The following is a 24,368-nucleotide window of genomic DNA, read 5'->3' on the forward strand; positions in this document are numbered from 1 at the left end:
AACTTTGACTGGTGAAAATAACTGTTTAAACAGAACCTTAATTTTAGGGCTAGCTGTAGTCATATGTTCAATATTTTTTACTGAAAAATTAAAAATGTAGAAATATGTACAAACCTGAAAATAGACTTAGGTTTGCCTTAGTTAAGTTTTAAATTGTTGAGACTGAATTAAAATAGATTGTTGTAAATGTCTTGAAAAAAGGAAACTTACTACATGTCAATTCTATGTGAAATTGAGCCGTGCCACGAGAAAACCAACATAGTGGGTTTGCGACCAGCATGGATCCAGACCAGCCTGCGCATCTGCGCAGTCTGGTCAGGATCCATGCTGTTCGCTTTCAAAACCTATAGCAATTAGAGAAGCTATTAGCAAACAGCATGGATCCTGACCAGACTGCGCGGATGCGCAGGCTGGTCTGGATCCATGCTGGTCGCAAACCCTCTATGCTGGTTTTCTCATGGCACGGCTCAATTACATTTACCCTCCAATGGCTTTTCTGTCCAAAGGTTGGTAGACTGACTCTTGTTTCTGATCGGTAACTAGAGAACAAATTGTAGGGTAATCACCTGTGGTCAGTAGGTTACATTGACCTGGAGACAAATTAGCTTCCAGTCAATAACTGGAAAATGCATGGAACTACAATAACATATCATAACAAGATTTCTCCCAAAGCTTCAGGCGTTAGACAAAGGTGAAGGTCAGGATGACAGATTCTATTAGTAAATCATGAATATTTCTGCCTAGGACCGTCACATTTCATAGGATGATTCCATGTGTTCAGTAGATGATCTGTGTATTTTTGGGAGTTCAGTATGTCAAAGGTCAAGTTAAAAGTGACTTTTGGACTAAAAATAGCTTCAATCAATAGCTGGAGAACACTTTGTCTTTGGGCCATCAAACTTTATAACATTTGTCTATGGTCAGTAGATAACCGTCAGAAACACAGTATCAAAGTGACTGAGACTAAAAACACTTGACCTATGACCAAATGTTTTAGAAAGATTTTATGTGGTCAAATGATGACCTTTATTGTTTTTGGGTCAGTGTCACATTATGCATTGAACTGGAAAATTCCTTGCCTAGTAAATGACTGATAGGTCATGTTAATTTTATAGATTGAAATAGTAATTTGATATGACCCTTTGCTTTACTATTGAAATATGCAACCCAGGTGACTTTGTCTAAAGATGGTGGGTCTGGAGACTATGCTCTGGAAGCGGGTGCTCTTGTACTAGCAGACCAGGGATGTTGTTGTATAGACGAGTTTGATAAGATGTCCAACCAACATCAGGCCCTTCTAGAAGCTATGGTAGGGCTTTGCTGAAATATTTTGTATTAGTCTGTCAGCTGGCACATACAAAAAAAAAATTGCAAAAGTTACTACAGGAATGAAGAGATGCATCCATATTAATTTTATGGTTAGATACCACTAGCTTGCCCTTGAAAGTTTAGATGATTCCATACAAAGGGCAAGAATAGTAAAACTATTCCTTACCCAAAATTTAGTTATGTCCATTGTTTTTGAAACATTCCAGAGTATTATTTTCTGTTTATATATTATGCTTGTTTTTTTTTTTTGTTTTTTTTTTTCATTTTGATTGCATGGGTATTCTAAATTTCAAAAACCTTAATTATCAAGCTTGAAATAAAATATAGCATGTTTCACACTGGCACCAGAACAGAAAGAAAATGCCTCTGTACATGTTATACCCTACCCCTAGGTATTCTATAAGAACCATGGTCATGAACGGGAAAGTGCACAAACCCATTTCAATCGTACGTTTCTCACCTAAAACGCGCAGTTTGGTGAATGGGTAACCAGCAAATTGAACAGGTGGTAATTTATCTTACATCTTGTATCAGTCAGTTGTCTCAATATTTCATATTGCAGAGATGCTCCACAGATGTTATGCTTTCGTACACGTTACAGTAAAAACTTGCGTGAACTTCCCTAATGAACATCCGGTCTAGAGGTCACAGCAGTGTGCACATGTTACTACTAGGCAAAATGTAACCAAACAAAAACAAAATGCAAAATATTCACAGTTTTACAATAAAACTTGAAATGATGAACGAAATTAATCTTATATATGATTTTCAGTTTGAAGGTATACATTTGTGTACATCTGTACTGTTTACTTCATTCATATTGCACATTTATGCTGCATATACACATATTGACGTACACGTGTAGTTAGAGAATGACTGACATACATTTTCACATCAGCCAATCAGAGTGGTTTTGTAATCTAGACCAGAACTTCACTAGGGAAGTTCAATGTAGTTTTTTGTGAAATGTTGAAAAACTATAAACGCCTTGTTTCTTTCAAGTAAGAAATACTGAAAAAAATGTGACAGGTACACAATGAAAGATAAATTACCTCTTGTTCAATATCAATAAAACACATTTACTGAACTGCGCGTTTTAGGTATGAAATGCGAAATTGAAATGGGTAAGTATATTTTTCCGTTGACCATGGTTCTTATAGAATACCTAGGGGTAGGGTATAACATGTAAGAGGCATTTTCTTTCTGTTCTGGTGCCAGGATGCTTCAGCTTTTACCGCCTACCCACAAAAATTGCTTCTACCCAAAACATTTTATCACAGTTACGAAAGTAACATTAGTTTTTAGCTCACCTGTCACATAGTGACAAGGTGAGCTTTTGTGATCGCGCAGCGTCCGTCGTCCGTGCGTGCGTGCGTAAACTTTTGCTTGTGACCACTCTAGAGGTCACATTTTTCGTGGGATCTTTATGAAAGTTGGTCAGATTGTTCACCTTGATGATATCTAGGTCAAGTTCGAAACTTGGTTACGTGCGGTCAAATACTAGGTCAGTAGGTCTAAAAATAGAAAAACCTTGTGACCTCTCTAGAGGCCATATTTTTCAAAGGATCTTCATGAAAATTGTTGAGAATGTTCACCTTGATGATATCTAGGTCAAGTTCGAAACTGGGTCACGTCCCGTCCAAAACTAGGTCAGTAGGTCAAATAATAGAAAAGCCTTGTGACCTCTCTAGAGGCCATATTTTTCATGGGATCTGCATGAAAATTGGTAAGAATGTTCATCTTGATGATATCTAGGTCAGGTTTGAAACTAGGTCACATCCGGTCCAAAACTAGGTCAGTAGGTCAAATAATAGAAAAGCCTTGTGACCTCTCTAGAAGTCATATTTTTCATGGGATCTGCATGAAAATTGGTCAGATTGTTCATCTTGATAATATCTAGGTCAAGTTTAAAACTGGGTCACGTCTGGTCCAAAACTTGGTCAGTAGGTCAAATAATAGAAAAACCTTGTGACCTCTGAAGAGGCCGTATTTTTCATGGGATCTGCATGACAATTGATCAGAATGTTCATCTTGATGATATCTAGATCAAGTTCAAAACTGGGTCAACTGCAGTCAAAAACTAGGTCAGTAGGTCAAATAAAAGAAAATCTTTGTGACCTCTCTAGAGGTCATATTTTTCATGGGATCTGCATGAAAATTGGTCAGAATGTTCATCTTGATGATATCTAGGTCAAGTACAAAACTGGGTCACGTCCGGTCCAAAACTAGGTCAGTTGGTCAAAAAATAGAAAACCTTGTGACCTCTCTAGAGGTCATATTTTTCATGGGATCTGTATGAAAATTGGTCAGAATGTTTATTTTGATAATATCTAGGTCAAGTACAAAACTGGATCACGTCACATCCAAAACTAGGTCAGTAGGTCAAATAATAGAAAAACATTTTGACTACTCTAGAGGCCATATTTTTTCATGGGATCTGTATGAACGTTGGTCTGAATATTCATTTTGATGATATCTAGGTCAAGTTTGAAACCAGGTCAACTGCGGTCAAAAACTAGGTCACTAGGTCTAAACATAGAAAAACCTTTTGACCTCTCTAGAGGCCATATTTTTCATGAGATCTTCATGAAAATTAGTGAGAATGTTCATCTTGATGATATCTAGGTCAAGTACAAAACTGGGTCACATGCCTTTAAAAACTAGGTCATTATGTAAAATAATAGCAAAACCTTGTGACCTCTCTAGGGGCCATATTTTTCAATGGATCTTCATAAAAATTGGTCAGAATTTTTATATTGATGATATCTAGGTCAAGTTCAGAACTAGGTCACATGAGCTCAAAACTAGGTCACTATGTCAAATAATAGAAAAAAACGACATCACACTCAGTTCATGTGGGGACAGGTGAGCGATTCAGGACCATCATCGTCCTCTTGTTAGAATTTGTAGTTCAAATTCTGAAAGGATCTTGTTCACTTCATTGTTGTTACTTTTAAATCAAACTTATTATAAAGATTACACAGATGAAAGATGGGGTTATTATTGATATGTAGAAGGCACAGATTAATGTAACATTTAGAATGTTTGTTAAATGGAAATATATTAAACAAGAAGGAATTTTATGAACAAAAAATCCCTGCCTTACTGGGGGAAACAACAACAGCAAGAAGGGAAACAACACTATTTCTAATGTTGGACTGGACTGAGCTTTAGCATCTTGAGTACTGGTAGTAATGACATCCTTAATGGAAGTTACTTTGTGACTTTATTGTATTCAAGGAGAGTATATTCTGTTGATTCATCTTGTAACTGGATACTTATAAACATTTTCTGGTCAGTCCTTATGGAGAAATCTTGCTGCAGCAGAACAGAAGAAATGAATATAGAACTATATATTTTTTGTAGGAACAGCAGAGTATAAGTATTGCAAAAGCTGGGATTGTTTGTAGGTAAGATGTCTCTTTGACTTTGATTCATGAAGTTGATGGTCTTTAAAGCCCGTGAATTCCATCAGATAGAAAACACTTGTAAACAAATCTGTGGTAACTGGCATTAGGAATTATTGTGAGTTATTTTTGTCTTCATAGCTCACTGATATGAAAGACTTAGCTTAGTAGTATGGCTTATTTTCATTCAGAAAATAAAATTTCTCTTGCATCAACATTCCATTTTGAGATGTGTACAGTACTTTTGATAGACACTAGGTGGAAATGACGGATTGTTTTCCTTATTTAAGCACTGAGGACTATTTCCAATGTCAAAGTGTTCTTGTTATTCCCTTTTTGAACTGTTCATGTTTCTATTTTTACAGCCTTCCAGCTAGGACATCAATATTAGCAGCAGCTAACCCTGTTGGAGGTCATTATAACAAGGCAAAAACTGTTGCTGAAAATCTCAAGTAAGTTTATGTTAATTAAAATTTTCTTAATTAATATTAGACAAGTACCCTGTAAAGTAAATAATTGTTACTGTCTGAATATATTTCTGTATCCTTTACCTCAAAATCTGTTATTGGAGTTCCATTTGACTGGAATTGTTAAGCAGATCCATGTCCCAGTAATATTACCTGTCACTAGGTCATATTTTAACAATTGACCAGTACTAAAGTACCAACTTTCTCATGGTTCTGTCAAGATTAATAGTAATGTAAGGTAAAAGGAATGGATAAGAAGCTACAGATTACCAAATGAAATATAAGTGAATAAATACCCACATACTCTTGTATGTGTACCATGATCCTTTGTAAAGTCCTGATCACCCCCAATGAAATAGAATAAAAAGAACCTAGGCACAAAACTGCTTTATTATCCAAAATCTGCTGAGTGAAACAAAAGATAAAATGTGTCATATTTTTGATGACTAATCAAACTCCAAGTGTACTGAGATTGTCTACATCAAGTTCAAATGTTTTGCTGTAAAAATCTTGTACAATTTTAGCTTTTGCAGATTTTTAGCTCGACTATTTATTCTACTCACCCTGGCGTCAGCGTCACACCTTGGTTAAAGTTTTGCATGCAAGTACATATGGCTATCATTTAAAGGCATATAGCTTTGCAACTTTTTTTTCTTTTTCTAGGTCAATTACCAACCTCACTGGTCAAATCCCATAACTCTTGACATGTATTTTCGCCAAATTATGCCCCCTTTTGGACTTAGAAAATCCTGGTTAAAGTTTTACATGCAAGTTACTACCTCTAAAATTATATTGAATTGAAACTTCACATGTGTCTTCAGGGTTACAAAACTAGTTGATAGCATCAAGTCCCATAACTCTGACCTGCATTTTGGCAAAATTATGCCCCCTTTTGGACTTAAAAAATCCTGGTTCAAGTTTTGCATGCAAGTACATATAGCTATTACTTAAAGGCATGTAGCTGTGAAACTTATTTTTTCTTTTCTAGGTCAATTACCAACCTCACTGGGTCAAGTCCCATAACTTTTGGGCAAATTATGCCCCCTTTTGGACTTAGAAAATCCTGGTTAAAGTTTTGCAAGCAAGTTACTATCTCCAAATCAAATGCAGATATTGAATCGAAACTTCACTTGTCTTCGGGGTTATAAAAATAATGCAGATACTGGATTGAAACTCTATAGATATTTTAACATTTAGGGTAATATTCCTGCTTCTGGGACAACAATTCGAATAGTCAAGTATTGGCTGTCTTACGGACAGCTCTTGTTATACTTGTGTTCAGACCCATCGAAGTCAGTTTTCCAGAAATGAAATATACTGCTTATAAAAAAGATTTGCCTCTATTATGATAATGTCAGTTATTAAGATGATTTTTTTAGATAAAAGTCGCAAATTCTGCATGCAACTGCCATTACAGTCGAGGTAACATAGTCATGTGAGACCTATCGCGAGATGATTTATGTTTTTTGAGTAGATACATGTATAGAGAATATTTTATCCTTCCTATATACATCCTTCCTGCTGTCAGTGCTTTACTCTTTATAGACAAAACAGTTTTTGTCGCTCCTGAAATTGTAGCATTTTATATGCTTTCATTGTCCTTAAAAACCTGTTTAGGATAAAATGACTAACACACTTGCGGAAATGTGGCCCATATGTAAAAACAGTGGTAAGAATGTTAGACTGTTACAATAATATTATGAAGACACAAGAATTTTTCAGAATATTAAGTTGTAATTATTGGATCAGATAAACCTTAGCTTCAAGCAAGTTTGCATTTTTATACGCCCGAAGGGACATATCCATCCATCTGTCCGTTAGCAAAGTTGTGTCCGCTCTGTAACTCTTGAACCCTTTGAAGGATTTTGAAGAAACTTGACACAAAAGTGCATCACATCAAGACGACATGCAGAGCACATATTTTGGCTGGTTTGCTTCAAGGTCAAGGTCACACTTAGGGGTCAAAGTTCATATGACTTTGTTTCATGTCTTCATTGTTTCAGTAACTCTTGAACTGCTTGAAGGATTTTAAAGAAACTTGTTATAAATGATCATCACATCGAGAGAACGTGCAGAGCGCATGTTTTGGATGGCTCGCTTAAAAGTCAAGGTCACACATAGCGCTCAAAGGTCATACCTTTGGGCGTATATTGCTCCACATTAAGATGCTCTTGTTGACAAAGTTTTAACCTTAAATTTGTTAATATAGGATGTTTTAAAGCAAAGAATGGTTGTAAAGGTAATCAGCAGCTGCCAAATAATGGAAAGGTTACATTTACTAGCTAGGAATTTGTGTTTCAAATTTATGCCTATTATATTTTTAGAATGGGTTCAGCTTTGTTATCAAGATTTGATTTGGTATTCATTCTTCTTGACAAACCAGATGAGGTAAGTATTGTATTTTGTATCTAAAAACTTTTTTCTGTCTGGTTTAGATATGAATTTTTTTAAAGATATTTTATGATATAGGCAGGTTTTTATGTTGCTTGTTTTCTAGAAAAATGTAGTCAATGTCAGAGTGAAAGAAGCAAGGAATGTTGGTTTGAGTCACACCAGGGTCAGATTTTTTTCATTTGAGGAAGCAGTTTTGGTGGCATATAAAATGTCTTTGTGTCAAGCCTGTCTGAAGTTTCCTCGGGGAAGCATAGTTGATCTTTTTCCAAAGCTGTAAAAGTTGCTATATAACCTTAGCTTGTGGTTAGGCATAGAGCACTTGTACACCAAGCAGAAGGTAGGCCATGGTAGTTTATAGTTGGAAATTCATGTCGCTTCCGCATTTGAATAAAATCCCATTAAATATTTTAGTTTTAAACAACACAAACCAAATTCTGTTTGGATTTTTGCAGCCTGTTTATTAAGTTTTAACATTTAAACAGTTCATTAAATTTGTCTTAAAAGAATGTAACATTTCAGTGTTGAACAGTTCTCATAACTTGTCCAGAAGTTGAAATGAACTAACGCTGTACAGTGTTTGTGAAAAACCTTTCATCTATACTCAGAGGTATTTATAAATTGTTTCATTTTCACAAATCCATGTTTATCTTTTATGTATTATTATTTAAGGAGATGGACAGTATGCTGTCAGAACATGTGATGTCACTTCATTCAAAACAAAATAGGTACAGTTTTGTGTTTATTTAGATGCTGTAAACCTGACATTAAGTCTTTGATATTATTTGTAAATGTTAATTAGCATTCATTTAAATTGTTAAAAATCTGGATATGTAATATAGGATATATCTACAGGTAATTCTAGTCAGTTGATGGCAATTTATTCAAGCATCTTTGCAGTTTATAATTCAAAACCGATATATTTCAGATTTTCTTTAGAAACATTTGAAAGGGCCTCATGGGCTGAGTGGTTGAGGTCACTGATATCCAAAATTTGGAGACCTCTCTTGGCTGTAGAATTTTTTCATATGAAGAACCCACCCAGCTTGCTTACAGAAGGTTTGTGGTGATACCCAGTTGCCCTCCCATCCAGAAATAATGCACGAAGGGGTACAGGGCATCATCCTCTACCATTAAGCACTGGAGAGTCGCCATATGACCTAATATTGTATCATTGTGACTTCTAACCCAACAAAATGAATAAGTAAATTGTACAATTTTTATGTCTATTTTGAATATCTTGCAGAAAGCAGGCTTCCAAGACTTCCAGATCTGCAGTAAGTTTATTTTGAATGATAGTAAACCTAAAACACTGCAAAGTATATGGTAAAGTATAATAGAATTTTGATAATCACTGCTTCAAATGTTAAGAGAAAAAAAACAACTGTAATCCAAAGTCATCAGACGTCGGCATCATTGCATCTCGCTTTTTTTGCATAGAAGAATCACAGAAGAGAATGAAAACATAGCAAGTTACTTGTCACTGGTTAATGCCTGAGGCTCTGAGCTACTTTTTAGTAATCAATTTTTATTCATATGAATGGAATTTCAGTTACCTGTTCAAATTCATTGCTTGTAGGATTTCATTCAGCTAGACCAGAGTTATGGTCCTTCACTCAATTAAAAATGCATGTAAAATGCTTAAGTTTGTGTTGCATATGTGTTAATAAATATTTCACCTAGAATCATGAAACCATGTAAAGTGACAGGACTGGGGGCACCTGTGTCTATGGACATAATCTAGTTTCTCTGTAAATTGTAGGACTCGAGTATGAATGAGTCTTTGCTTCTTTGGGAGTCAGATAAACCGCTAAGTGAGAGATTGAAAATACCCAGAAATCACCATTTTGATCCAATACCTGCTCAGCTCCTGAGAAAGGTGAGTGTTATTAGTTGTTAGAGAAATAATCCATTAGTTCAGAGTCAGAGTGTAGTAGTGATTGATTTTATTGATGGGAAAATGTATTTTTGTTGTAAAAAATGTAGGGCTTTGGGGGATTGTAAAATTCGACATGGGTATTAATATAGAATTAACTTTGAAAAAACGAAATTTTGTGTTGCAGTGAGCTGAAAGAAAGAAAAAGGTATACATGTTGCTAAATTATTGACAGTTTTTATTATGTCTCAGTATTATTGCTCAAAGTAAGCACTTGAATGTCATATCGGTGAATCATTAAAAATGTAACTTTGATAATTTTGAACTGTTTATTATATATAATATGTTGATTTACATAATAGTATGTAGGATATGCAAGGAAATATGTCCATCCAAAGATTGGTCCTGAGGCAGCAAAGGCCATACAAAATTTCTATCTAGAGTTACGCAAGCAGCACCAGACCCAGGACAGTACCCCAATTACTACCCGGCAGCTGGAGTCCATGATCAGGCTGACCGAGGCTCGAGCAAGGCTTGAACTTCGAGAGGTGGCAACCAAAGAAGATGCAGATGATGTAATAGAGATTATGAAGTACAGGTAAATGCGTTGGTGGACTTGTCTTGTTATTTAGGGCCTTGCCAAAGGTCAAAATCTCCGTGGTAATCACTCTGTATCATTGTCTGAGCTATCCCTGTGGTCCTGGAAAAATTCTGTACTTTGAGACAATAGATTCCAGATATATTGACTAATTTGTGTTGGATGGACTGTTAATTTATGCATATATAACGTTTTTTTTCTTTCTGAATGATTTTCCACCGAGTTGTGATCCTTTGATTTTTATGCGTAAAATCTACCTAGCACCATTTGTAATTTTCAGAATATATTTCTCTGTAGAGAGTTAGCATTTACTTTTCTATTTTATTTTCTAAATAAAGCTGCCTTAGCAAGTTTCAGTGCATGAAAACTTAGAAAAGGTATGTGTCTTTTTAAAAAAGCACCACTCTATACTTCTGTTCTTGCCAGTTTATACTTCTATTTCTTTCCTAATTAAAAAGACGTAATTTTACAGTATGGTTGACACCTATTCAGACCAGTTTGGTGGGCTGGACTTCAGGAGATCTCAACACGGGTCAGGAATGAGTGGCCGATCCCAACCTAAAAAATTCATAGCAGCTCTGCAGAGGATCTCGGACCAAACATACAACTCTATATTCACCATACAACAGATGCAGCAGATAGCAAAGGTATTTTAAAAGCTACTATTGCTAATAAAGTACTTATTTTGCAATGAAATTATCTGTTTGTTTTCTTAATGCATCTTTCTTGTACTGGTGTTTATTGTTTGAGTTGTGTAAAGAGACTGTAGTTATTATTTCAATAAAAGGGGTCTTTTAGCATCAAACTCTGTTCTGAAAGCCTGCTTGATACTATACTGTAAACTGCTGCTCACGTGAGGTTACAAGGGTTTGAGTAATCCAGTGTTTCAAGCAATATATACATAGAAAATACTAAGAAAACAGACAGGGACCACATTAATTACACGGGTGAGCCTAGGTGATCAACAGTTTGTGTAATGTGTTGAGATTGTAGTTATTATTTTGATAAAAGAGGTCTTTAGCATCAAACTTGTGTTATCAAAGCCTGCTTGATTCTATACAGTATAAAATCCATTGTTTCGAGCAATATACACATAGAAAATATAAGGAAAACGGGCAGAGATCACATGAATTGCTCGAGTGAGCTGTACTTTGATTTCAGGTCTGCCTCAGTGTTTCATTGTTTACCATATTGGTGAAGTGCTTGTGAGTCATTTCTCTGGCACTGAAATCTTGTCTCCATGTCCATGACTAAGTCAGTGAGTTCTCTTTGCAGAATGTTAGACATAAAACATGCTCAAGAGGTAAATTTGTATTACAGTAAACGCACAACTTGCAAGTCTGGCAGTTGTAGAAACAGTGTTCAGGCAATGTTTTCTAAAGCCTGTGGTGAAATGTAAAAGAGGTTAAGTAATATTTTTATCTGACTGAAATTTATGTTGAGTGGCACTTAACCCTCCCAAAAAATGATGGATCAAGTTAATTGTTCACTAATGTGTTGCAGATCAATATCTTGTTTATTTCCAGGATTTGGGAATGAATATTGCTGACTTTGGATCATTTGTTGGTTCCCTTAATACCCAAGGGTTTTTGCTGAAGAAAGGACCAAAGGTTTATCAGTTACAAACTACTGACTATTAACAATAGCTGGAGTTTAACGTCACCTCATGATTATACTACTGACTATTAACAATAGCTGGAGTTTAACGTCATCTTATGATTATCAGTGATGAACAATGAAGTGCCATTGTGATTACATTGACATTGGCTGGAATTCAGCATCACTTCATAGAGATGTCACTGATGAATGATGAAGTGCAGTTATGGTTTCATTGGTATTTGGACGGAATAAAACATCACTTCATGAATAATGAAGTGCCATTCTGATTTCATTGACATTGGCTCTTCATAGATGTCACTGATTAATAATGAAGTGCCACTATGGTTACATAGACATGGGCAGGAATTAAACATCACTTCATAGGTCTCCCAGAAAAATAATGAAGTGCCATTGTGGTTACATTGACATTTGATGGAATTAAACTTTCTTCATCTGAGGAAGTCATCCAGCTGGCTTACGGAAGGTCGGTGGTTCTACCCAGGTGCCCCCTGGTGATGAAATAATGCACGGAGGGGCACCTGGGGCCTTCCTCCACCATTAAACTGGGAAGTCGCCATATGACCTATCATGTGTCGATGCGATGTTAAATCCAACAAAATAAAAAAATGAATCCAGCCATCATAGAAACATTCTTTCATAGACTGCAATAAAGTCCCGTTTGATAACAGTTACATTAGCTGGAATAAAACACTGGTTTATAATCAGATTTGGTACAAGGAGGACAGGAAAGTTTCTGTGATAGTTCTTGGAACTTCCTATGATTAAAGTTATGTGAAATTATTCTATGAAAGATTAATGATTTTTTCTGTGATAATCAAAATGTACTGATAAAAAATAAAAAGGTTTAATATGTGAATCTTACAAATTAATAAAGCTTAATTTGAATGTACAGTTGATATCACTTAACATTTTGTCCTGGTAAAAATACTGACCTTTGAAGTATAACTTAGGTCATATATTGATGCCAAGTGTTTATATTGTTACTAAAGCTTCGATTCTGCCATTATTTTTAGCTCACCTGTCACATAGTGACAAGATGAGATTTTGTGATCGTCCGTCGTCTGTCCACTATTTCTTGTGAACACAATAGAAACCACATTTTGCAAAGAATTTTAATCAAACTTGAACACAACTTGTTTTGGCATACTATCTGGTTTTGGCTTCTGCAGCCATATAGAGACTTCATTAAGTCTCTCTCTCGCCCGCCCCCCCCCCCCCCCCCCCCCCCCCCCCCCCCCCCCCCCCCAAAAAAAAACTAGGGGATACATATTGTTTTTGCCCTGTCCGTCCGTCACACTTCATTTCCGATCATTAACTGGAGAACCAATTGTCCTAGAACCTTCATACATGAAAGGGTGGCATGGCTTATGGAGTAGACGACCCCTATTGTTTTTGGGGTCACTCCATCAAAGGTCAAGGTCACGGGGGTCTGAACATGGAAAACCATTTCTGATCAATATCTTTTAGAACCACTTGACCCAGAATGTTGAAACTTCAAAGGATGATTGGTCGCAGCGACAGAAAATGGAAATCCATTTCCGGTCAATAACTCGAGAAACCTTCAAACTTCACAGGGTGATAGACTTGCAGAGTAGATGAGCCCTATCGTTCTTGGAGTCACTCCATCAAAGGTCAAGGTCACAGGGGGCTGAACATAGAAAACTCATGCCGATGAAAACCATTTGACCCAGAATGTTGAAACATAGTACTGATTTTGGTGTCACATGATCAAAGGTCAAGGTCACAGGGGTCTGAACATGGAAAAACGTTTCCAGTTCATAACTTGAGAACCACTAGGCCAAGAATGTTGAAACTTAGTGGGATGATTGGACATACCAAGTAGATGATCCCCATTGCAGCCAATCATCAGTGTCTCTTTGACTTTGCTCCAGTCCCACATTGACTTCTTGCCTATACGACTATGCATTGGGGGAGACATGCGCTTTTCTACAAAAGCATCTTCTAGTTATCATTCTTTTCTTGTTGGAAGAGGACATAATATATATGAATTGTTAACAGATGGCCAAGCTGTATTAACAATATTTCTGTCTAATATGTGAATACTTATAACAACAAAGCAGAAAATTGTATTCAGATTCAACAAACTGACTAGAGCATTTTGCAGATAGGATATTTTCAGTCAACACCAGTATATCGGCCTACTTCGGTCTCTGAGCTATGTGATACAGCTGTTTAGTTGTTTGTAACATGTTATATGATCAACAAGAAGCAATGCATTGTGTATCTCAACCAGCTGGTGGTTTATTGTATACTGTTATTGACTTTTCATTGTGTTGTTATGAAAGGATTATAAAAACAAGAGGGCCATGAAGGCCCTGTATCGCTCACCTGACCTACTGACCTAAAGATCATCAAGATTAACATTCTGACCAAGTTTCATTAAGATACAGTCATAAATGTGGCCTCTAAAGTGTTAACAGGCTTTTCCTTTGACTTGACCACGTGACCTAGTTTTTGACCGAACATGACCCACATTCGAACTTGACCTAAAGATCATCAAGTTTAACATTCTAAGTTTCATGAGAATACAGTCATAAATGTGGCCTCTAGACTGTTAACTAGCTTTTCCTTTGACTTGACCTAGTGACCTATTTTTTGATCCCAGCTGACCCAGATTTAAACTTGACCTAAAAATCATCTAGATTAACATTCTGACCAAGTTTCATAAAGATGTGGTCATAAATGTGGCCTCTACAGTGTTAACTAGCTTTTCCTTTGATTTCACCTGGTGACCTAGTTTTTGATCCTACATGACCCAGATTCGAACTGGACCTTAAGATCATCAATATTAACATTCTGACCAAGTTTCATGAAGATACTGTCATAAATGCGGCCTCTACAGTATTAATAAGCTTTTCCTTTGATTTGACCTGGTGACCTAGTTTTTGACCCCAGATGACCCAACATCAAACTCGTCCAAGATTTTATTAAGGGTAACATTCTGACTAACTTTCATTAAGATTGGGCCAAAAATGTGACCTCTAAATTGTTAACAAGCTTTTCCTTTGATTTGACCTGGTGACCTAGTTTTTGACCCCAGGTGACCCAATATCGAACTCGTCCAAGATTTTATTGAGGGTAACATTCTGACCAAGTTTCATTTAGATTGGGCCAAAATTGTGACCTCTAGATTGTTAACAAGCTTTTCCTTTGATTTGACCTGGTGACCTAGTTTTTGACCCCCAGATGACCCAATATCGAACTCGTCCAAGATTTCATCGAGGGTAACATCCTGACTAAGCTTCATTAAGATTGGGCCAAAAATGTGACCTCTCGAGTGTCAACAGTCAAATTGTTGACGACCGACACTGGGTGATCACTAAAGCTCACCTTTGAGCACAAGTGCTCAGGTGAGCTAATAATCTAGGGGTGTAACTTCTCTAAAGAATAAACTATTTTTCTGACTCATATTTCCCGGGAATTCCCTGTATTTTTCGCTTTAATGCCAACACTGGTTTTTAGCTCACCTGTGACAAAGTGACAAGGTGAGCTTTTGTGATCACGCAGCGTTCGTCCGTGCGTGCGTGCGTCAGTCCGTAAACTTTTCCTTGTGACCACTCTAGAGGTCACATTTTTCATGGGATCTTTATGAAAGTTGGTCTGAATGTTCATCTTGGTGATATCTAGGTCAAGTTCGAAAGTGGGTCACGTGCCTTCAAAAACTAGGTCAGTAGGTCTAAAAATAGAAAAACCTTGTGACCTTTCTAGAGGCCATATATTTCATGAGACCTTCATGAAAATTAGTCAGAATTTTCATCTTGATGATATCTAGGTCAAGTTCGAAACTGGGTCACGTGCCTTCAAAAACTAGGTCAGTAGGTCTAAAAATAGAAAAACCTTGTGACCTCTCTAGAGGCCATATATTTCACAAGATCTTCATGAAAATTGGTCAGAATGTTCATCTTGATGATATCTAGGTCAAGTTCAAAACTGGGTCACATGCCTTCAAAAACTAGGTCAGTAGGTCAAATAATAGAAAAACATTGTGACCTCTCTAAAGGCCATATTTTTCATGGGATCTGTATGAAAGTTGGTCTGAATGTTCATCTTGATGATATCTAGGTCAAGTTCGAAACTGGGTCACTTGTGATCAAAAACTACGTCTGTAGGTCTAAAAATAGAAAAACCTTGTGACCTCTCTAGAGGCCATATATTTCATGAGATCTTCATGAAAATTGGTCAGAATGTTCACCTTGATGGTATCTAGGTCAAGTTTGAAAGTGGGTCACGTGCCTTCAAAAACTAGGTCAGTAGGTCAAATAATAGAAAAACCTTGTGACCTCTCTAGAGGCCATATTTTTCATGGGATCTGTATGAAAGTTGGTCTGAATGTTCATCTTGGTGATATCTAGGTCAAGTTCGAAAGTGGGTCACGTGACTTCAAAAACTAGGTTAGTAGGTCTAAAAATAGAAAAAACTTGTGACCTTTCTACAGGCCATATATTTCATGAGATATTCATGAAAATTAGTCAGAATTTTCATCTTGATGATATCTAGGTCAAGTTCGAAACTGGGTCACGTGCCGTCAAAAACTAAGTCAGTAGTTCTAAAAATAGAAAAACCTTGTGACCTCTCTAGAGGCCATATATTTAACAAGATCTTCATGAAAATTGGTCAGAACGTTCACCTTGATGATATCTAGTTCGAAACTGGGTCACATGCCTTCAAAAACTAGGTCAGTAGGTCAAATAATAGAAAAACCTTGTGACCTCTCTAAAGGCCTTTTTTTTCATGGGATCTGTATGAAAGTTGGTCTGAATGTTCATCTTGATGATATCTAGGTCAAGTTCGAAACTGGGTCACGTGCGATCAAAAACTAGGTCAGTAGGTCTAAAAATAGAAAAACCTTGTGACCTCTCTAGAGGCCATATATTTCATGAGATCTTCATGAAAATTTGTCAGAATGTTCACCTTGATGGTATCTAGGTCAAGTTTGAAAGTGGGTCACGTGCCTTCAAAAACTAGGTCAGTAGGTCAAATAATAGAAAAACCTTGTGACCTCTCTAGAGGCGATATTTTTCATGGGATCTGTATGAAAGTTGGTCTGAATGTTCATCTTGGTGATATCTAGGTCAAGTTCGAAAGTGGGTCACGTGCCTTCAAAAACTAGGTCAGTAGGTCAAATAATAGAAAAACCTTGTTACCTCTCTAGAGGCCATATTTTTCATGGGATCTTCATGAAAATTGGTCAGAATGTTCACCTTGATGATATCTAGGTCAAGTTCGAAACAGGGTCATGTGCGGTCAAAAACTAGGTCAGTAGGTCTAAAAACAGAAAAACCTTGTGACCTCTTTAGGGGCCATACTTGTGAATGGATCTCCATAAAAATTGGTCAGAATGTTCATCTTGATGATATCTAGATCAAGATCGAAAATGGGTCACGTGCGGTCAAAAAGTAGGTCAGTAGGTCAAATAATGAAAAAACGTGACCTCTCTAGAGGCCATATTTTTCATGGGATTAGTATGAAAGTTGGTCTGAATGTTTATCTTGATGATATATAGGTCAAGTTTGAAACTGGGTCAACTGCGATCAGAAACTAGGTCAGTAGGTCTTGAAATAGAAAAACCGTGTGACCTCTCTAGAGGCCATACCCTTGAATGGATCTTCATGAAAATTGGTCAGAATGTTCACCTTGATGATATCTAGGTCAAGTTTGAAACTGGGTCACGTGCCTTATAAAACTAGGTCAAATATTAAAAAAACGTTGTGACCTCTCTAGAGGCCATACTTTTCATGGGATCTGTATGAAAGTTGGTCTGAATGTTCATCTTGATGATATCTAGGTCAAGTTTGAAACTGGGTCAACTGCGGTCAAAAACTAGGTCAGTAGGTCTAAAAATAGAAAAACCTTGTGACCTCTCTAGAGGCCATATTTTTCAATGGATCTTCATGAAAATTGGTCAGAATGTTTACCTTGATGATTTCTAGATCAAGTTCGAAACTGGGTCTAAAATTATTAAAATCTTTTGACCTCTCTAGAGGCCATATTTTTTAATGGATCTTCATGAAAATTGATCTGAATGTTCACCTTGATGATATCTAGGTCATTTTCTAAACTGGGTCACGTGCGGTCAAAAACTAGGCCAGTGGGTATAAAAATAGAAAAACCTTGTGACCTCTCTAGAGGCATTTTCACGAGATCTTCATGAAAGTTAGTGAGAATGTTCACCTTGATGATATCTAACTAAAGTTCAAAACAGGGTGACGTACCTTCGAAAACTAGGTCAATAGGTCAAATGATAGAAAAACCTTTTGACCTCTCTATAGACCATTTTTTTCAATGGATCTTCATGAAAATTGGTCAGAATTTTTATCTTGATTATATCTAGGTCAAGTTCAGAACTGGGTCAAATGAGCTCAAAAAGTAGGTCACTATGTCAAATAATAGAAAAAACGACGTCATATTCAAAACTGGATCATGTGGGAAGAAGTGGGCGATTCAGGACCATCATGGTCCTCTTGTTATTGAGATACGAAGAGACAGTTCTTGCACCAGTGATAAGTGCACTTGACCTCAAAGTGAAAGAATTAAACAACCCAACAAAAATAAAGTTACTTCATGACGCCTTTGCTCACGTTTGCATACATAGATAATCTAGGCGCAGGGGCGTCGGAACTGGTGCCGCGGTCGTGGCCCCAATAATTTGCCCAAAAACGATTTTTGTAAAATTATAAGTTTGAGCTACAGATCCGCGGACCCGATATTTTGTAGAGTAAATTAGATTTTGCTTCGCGTTAAACAATACACGCTGTTTTGTTTGTTTTGGGTTTAACGCCGTTTTTCAACAGTATTTTAGTCATGTAACGGCGGGCAGTTAACCTAACCAGTTGTCCTGGATTCTGTACCAGTACAAACCTGTTCTCCGCAAGTAACTGCCAACTTCTCCAAATGAATTATCAGAGGTGGAGGACGAATGATTTCAGACAACGTCTTTTATCAAATCGTAACGGAGAACATACGCCCCGCCCGGGAATCGAACCGTAGACCAACGCTGTCCTGAGCTAAGAGGGCGGGCCAATACACGCTGTCCAGATTTGTGTATTACCGTGGTGATGGTGACACGATCGGGGGTGTTAACTGGAATCATACACACATGTCCGTGATTGGACTTAATTACGCTTGAACAAATCGACATGTTTTAATTGACATGTATAGTTAAAGGTACGTTTAAGCTATACCTCGCCGCTTAGATCTAAGGAGTTAACTTAAAAAATTAAGAAAAATAATTATCATGTTTTTCTTTAATGAAAGGGGTAAGTATTAAGATTTATCACACCGCTAAGATGAAAGGAATAAATTGTTTTACTCAAAAATTGACATTTTAAACAAAATAAGAAATCTTTTATGAAACTTATAATGGATACTCCTAACCACTAAATTTCAAAAACGCACTTCCTAACCGGAATGATTTTTGTTCAGTATGTTAATATAAATACAAAAAAAATACACGTATTCTTTGTATTGCGTTACAGAGTTCATTTTGCTTACAGTCGTGTAAATAGTAAGAAAATACTGGAGACTTCCCGGGTGCGTATGGTGGGTTTCTCCTCCCCGTACCTACTCGCCTTCGTGGCCCCAATATCAAACACCTTCCGACGCCCCTGAGGTGGGAAAGAATCAAAAGGGGCTTTCTTTCTAAAGTGCATATCGGTTTGCGACAAGTCTGTGACTACAGTCACGTACAATGTTATTTGAAGATTGGCCGTGTCTTGAGATAACTACAAGGAAGTGATTTTAACTTGAGTCATCACTGACCCACAACTTGAAACGAAAATATTTTCCATATGCAAACCGTCCATAGTTTCACAGACATTCGGGACCTTTTCGGACACACACCACATTTTACATTAAATTTAAAAGGCCCTCTCAATGGCTATTTAATCTAGACTTCGCTGTATTTATTGAGTGTACCATGACAACTATTTCCAGGAGGTCGTTCCACATGCGGCTAACGCCTGAGCTCCGTATGTTAAAACAACAGAAGCAGCCATTCGTTTGGTGGACTCCATTTAACGGTACACCATGAAAAGTAAGTATCTTTCCACTAGGCCTACAATTTCTGTTTTTGCCGGCCATCTTTGCGATGAATGGCTCTGAATGTGTTTGTTTTGCCCCGGGAAATCGACCATTACCTGTCAGATTTTGATACCATCGAAATAACTTGTGTTTCTTTCGGTTTTTTTTTTCAAACCTTAGAAATAATGACAATTAGATCTAAAGAAAAGCTGATTTGATTGAACTCTGTAGACACTTTTTAACAAGTTAACATGCTTAATAAGACAGTTTACAACTCGTATGAAAACATGTGGCATCTGAGCCAAGAGTGGAATATGGGTCTTTATTTTACAAACCACTGGAGAAAGAAAAGAGAGAACTGAAATCATAAAGGTCGTTGCTATATTTCCTGAAAACAACACGACATAATATTCACTGGTGGATACCAAATATCCCTACAAACTGATTCTTGGGAAATCATACTCGATGAAGATCAATAAATACATGCAATACTCTGGGTTCATTGTTAACTGGATCACTAAAAACAGCACATTGGAACTTAAGCATGTGAGCAAGAACATCGCAAATGCTCATGTCAGAATCTGTATGAACTGTATTGCGAATTGATCATAGGTAAATAAGTTTTGAACTAAATGTTATTGCAGAAGGCCCTGGTTGATTTATTTATTTGATAGGTTTAACGTCGCACCGACACAATTATAGGTTATATGGCGACTTTCCAGCTTTGATGGTGGAGGAAGACCCCAGGTCCCCCTCCGTGCATTAGTTTATCACGAGCGGGCACCTGGGTAAAACCAGCGACCTTCCGTAAGCCAGCTGGATGGCTTCCTAACATGAAGAATTCAAAGCCCCAAGTGAGGCTCAAGTAGTCCTGAACACATCTAAATCCAGTAAAATACTAGCAAAATGTCTACAGATGAACATGATTACACAATAAAATTGAATGTTACGACTATGTAATCGTTTGTTACTCATTCAGAGGTCCTCAAAAACTTCACTATTTAATCTGCAAATTAAACACAGGATAAAACAAACTGTGATTAAAGATGGTATAGGCAAAGCACTATTGTATTTGGTGCCAAATAAAACAACTATGGTGCATATTACAATTGTAAAGTTGCAAAAGTGATATCAAAACGGCAGGTTGAAAGATGCATTTACAAGAGATGGGACAGACTTGGCATTTTAAGATGCAATTCAAAGTAGTATGTACTGATTGTGTGTCAATTTCGATGATCCTTGCCAGTATGAAAGAAAATTTTGTTCAAACTGAATAGGAAATGTAACTCAATTTCGGAAGATTTGTTTTCTTTATTAAAAAATCTAAATATTCATACAGATTCAACTCTAACGTCTTTGTGGCGATTGCTATATCATTTAAATAATCTTAACTTTATGGAAATTTAGAGAATATAATATATTTGAGCCGCGCCATGAGAAATCAACATAGTGGCTTTGCGACCAGCCTGTGCATCCGCGGCCAAAGTTGTCCATTAGATGTACGGTAGCAATGCGATGATATGCGTTTTGTTCGTTACTGCGTTCCTTATTCGGTACTTGTCTTGTTCTCATCCGTTTTTGTCCGGTAGACCTGATTCACGCCGGACTACTACCTTAACAATAAACTTGAAACCTGAGACAGGCCGAATTAATAAAACTGAAGCTAATGCCAGTTTACTCAATGTCCTTGCGTAAGGCAATAATAATGTCTTCTGTGGCATAACCACATTTCAGCTTTTTTACAACTGTGTGAATTGAATTGATTTTCACCGCGACCTTGCATTTGCATTGCCTCTGTATATTAAATATGTTAAACTGATTGAACAACTCAACAATTAGTTTAATTTATATATCATAAATAACTAGATGACATAAATAACTAGATGATAAAGAAGTACTGAAGTTTTCAATTTTAACTGTGAATGTGTTTTAACTAAATCTGGATCTTGGTCAGTTCTTTTATCCATGTAAACTTCATAATCACCATAATTATGTCATATTGGATTTTCTTTAACCTCTTAATAGAACAAAGGATTGACTTGATAGGTTCACAGAAATACATGTGTTCGTAAAAATGTATTAGTTGAACAATCAATTGTTCGGTTGTTAGTCCTCTTTATAAATGTCATATTTGTTCAAAAGTTTCACCATCATGTACTGCTTTTATTTTAAAAACCTTGACAACATTTTTATTTTTCATTCCCGCATAAAGACGTTTTCTTTTCGTGCAATATGCCACACTAGTTGGACTTGTAAGTTCATGTTTGTCGAGAAGTACTATTCCTTTTTTGAGATCAGAAGACAACTGATGAATATTATTTGATGTTCGTCCACAAACGTAAACTAATCCAGTTCCGTCAACTGCCATATGTAAAGGGCTTGTCAGCTGATCATCTTTGTAGGTGGCCTTAACCTTTCCTTCAAATTTCATACATGTAACCGTGTTAGCCTCGCTGTCCGATATGTACAACGCGGAATGGTCTACATTTAATGTTAGGCACAGGGGAGATTTGAATAAAGTCCGTCCGTCATTGGGTCTAACAAGATGATTTATAACGATCCCATCGAAGTTTATAACTCTGATTTCTGCTGGATTGAGGAAAGAAACGACTAAATGTTCACCAGTGCATGCTATGCCATAGCAATTTCCTCCCATGTGCAAACTTTTGGGGTTTAAGTTCATGTTTTCAGTAGATATGGTCAGAAATTGGACGCTTTTGGCATCCGGAAATGTGACAGCAACTTGATCAGCTGTGATTTTTGTAATGCCCCATGGATTTGAAGTTAGATTTACAACATTTGCAGGTGTGATTTTAGTCAAATTATTGATTATAAAGAGACAATTGTGCTTGTAGTTTGCAACTACAAGTTTATTTTCATTCAGAACACATAAACTGGAAAATGTTACAAGCTTTGGCTTTTCTTCACTCTGCAATATTAGATCCATATTCGGGATAATGGCTATCTTGTCGTCTGTTGAATCATCGACAACTTTACCTATGGTAAAGACACTATGTGTTAAAATATTAGGTTCTAAAGTCAAGGAAACGTCTTCGGAATCAATTTCGTAGGTACTGGTTTTATTGTTTTCAATCAAAGTTTTCATTTTTTCTTGGCATTTAATAATGTCTGGTTGCATCTTTTTAAATGTTACAAAGATATTGCTTAGTTGGCCAATATTCCGTTTCAGTTCTAGATCATACCTCAATGACTTTAAATCGTCTGTTACTTCCTTGCAATCTTGTTGAAGGGCATTTAATTTCGCTTGATCTGCTACTACAAACTTTTCTATTTCAAATTCTACTGTTTCTACCCCTTCACTGAGTTTTCTTTCAAATATTTTCTTCTGTTCAGCAAGCCAAGCCACCTTTTCATGCCTTTCTTCTTCAAGCTTTGCTATAATTTCATCCATTCTTTTGTCAAATGCATTAATCACCTCATCCATTTGTCTCTTGAAATTCTTTTTCTTTTCCACAATGCCCTGTTTAACTCTTGATTTTGCGTCATTTTCTTGAGAAAGAACTTTAGAAACGTTTTGGTTTATTTTTTCTTTCGTTTCATCCAGTTTTTTAGACATAATATCAATTTTGTCCATTAAACTAATCATCTCACTGCTGACATCAAGAACGTTGCCATGTATTAGGGAGGGAATATGACCCAGGTTGCAGCTTTTATGGTCTTCTTGTTTGCATTTTGCACAGGCAAACTTGTTGCATTTTTTACAGAAATATTTGATTACCTTTTCTTGATGATTGTCACATTTTTCAAGGCAGAAATCCTGAGGCATGGTGTATTTATCCTGTTGGGTATGACCGGGCACGTATCTTTTATGGTACACCATACAAATATCACACATGTATTCCTGACAATCCACACAGAATCCACAAGCGACCGCGTACACGCCATGCTCGTCGCATTGCTCACAAAACATTTCTTGAACTTCATCAGACTCCTTTGTTAGGTTATCATCGTCACTTTGATTAACACCTGCCATTTTCTTGTTCTAATTGTTGATCTTGTCAGTTTTTCGTATTTATACAGTGCACCAAAATATGTCAAGATTAAAAATACATGTTATTCTAACGTAGTGTATTTTACGTAACGCATGTACTCCAGTCTTTAGCAAGTTTTGGTCTTCAGCAGGTAAATGCAAAAGTTTTAGGGGAATCACATGATCAAAATAATCTCTACACAAAGTTATATTTTGAAGAACATGATTAAATTTCATGTCATGATAAGGAGGTATATTTAGCACACTATTTCCCTAATGAGACCACGGTCTCTTCTATGTCACGTGGTACTCCAAGGGAGATAATCTGCAGCTCTTCAGAAAGGAGGTAGATCTAAAATGGAAAGGAATAGCTGAAATTGTTTCTTGTATATCATATCAGATCGTAACAAGACTGATAAAGCAGAAGCAGCATGTTCTCAACTAAGGTTATGTGACCAGACAATTGTAGCAGAAGTAGGACATCACGGTTAGTATATCATATATAGGACATTTGCAGTTACTGAGTATAGACAGATAGTCTTGTGTATCATGTCCTAGTCTCATATCATGTCCGATTATAGTTCTGGCTACCATAACTGAACTTGAATTAAAATATTATAAATTAATATTATCGATGTCAATATTTTCG

General features: G+C 36.6%; 2 protein-coding genes across 3 annotated transcripts in view; one reads left to right on the forward strand and one right to left on the reverse strand.

Annotated features, from left to right (window-relative positions):
• LOC128550074 (DNA helicase MCM8-like) overlaps positions 1–12,577 on the forward strand; it is a 50,257-nt gene extending 37,680 nt beyond the window's left edge. For both annotated transcript variants that reach the window (XM_053528140.1, XM_053528141.1), the window contains exons 17-26: positions 1,172–1,309; positions 4,696–4,739; positions 5,102–5,188; positions 7,528–7,591; positions 8,267–8,322; positions 8,841–8,871; positions 9,357–9,473; positions 9,833–10,068; positions 10,541–10,715; positions 11,595–12,577. In XM_053528140.1, the coding sequence (XP_053384115.1) occupies positions 1,172–1,309; positions 4,696–4,739; positions 5,102–5,188; positions 7,528–7,591; positions 8,267–8,322; positions 8,841–8,871; positions 9,357–9,473; positions 9,833–10,068; positions 10,541–10,715; positions 11,595–11,708 (1,062 nt within the window). In that variant the 3' untranslated portion in view covers positions 11,709–12,577. The remainder of the gene's footprint in view (positions 1–1,171; positions 1,310–4,695; positions 4,740–5,101; positions 5,189–7,527; positions 7,592–8,266; positions 8,323–8,840; positions 8,872–9,356; positions 9,474–9,832; positions 10,069–10,540; positions 10,716–11,594) is intronic.
• Positions 12,578–21,547: 8,970 nt separating this feature from the next.
• Positions 21,548–23,961, reverse strand: LOC123535730 (uncharacterized). The gene has a single exon (XM_053528142.1). It carries the CDS (start codon positions 23,720–23,722, stop codon positions 21,854–21,856), a length of 1,869 nt encoding a protein of 622 aa, XP_053384117.1. The 5' UTR covers positions 23,723–23,961; the 3' UTR covers positions 21,548–21,853.
• Positions 23,962–24,368: the final 407 nt, after the last annotated feature.

Source organism: Mercenaria mercenaria, chromosome 17, assembly GCF_021730395.1.
Source record: "Mercenaria mercenaria strain notata chromosome 17, MADL_Memer_1, whole genome shotgun sequence".
Taxonomy (NCBI): Eukaryota; Metazoa; Mollusca; class Bivalvia; order Venerida; family Veneridae; genus Mercenaria; species Mercenaria mercenaria.

Excerpts from the sequence above, each read along its gene's own strand:
- LOC123535730 (XM_053528142.1), bottom strand. The coding sequence starts at position 23,722 with ATGGCAGGTGTTAATCAAAGTGACGATGATAACCTAACAAAGGAGTCT.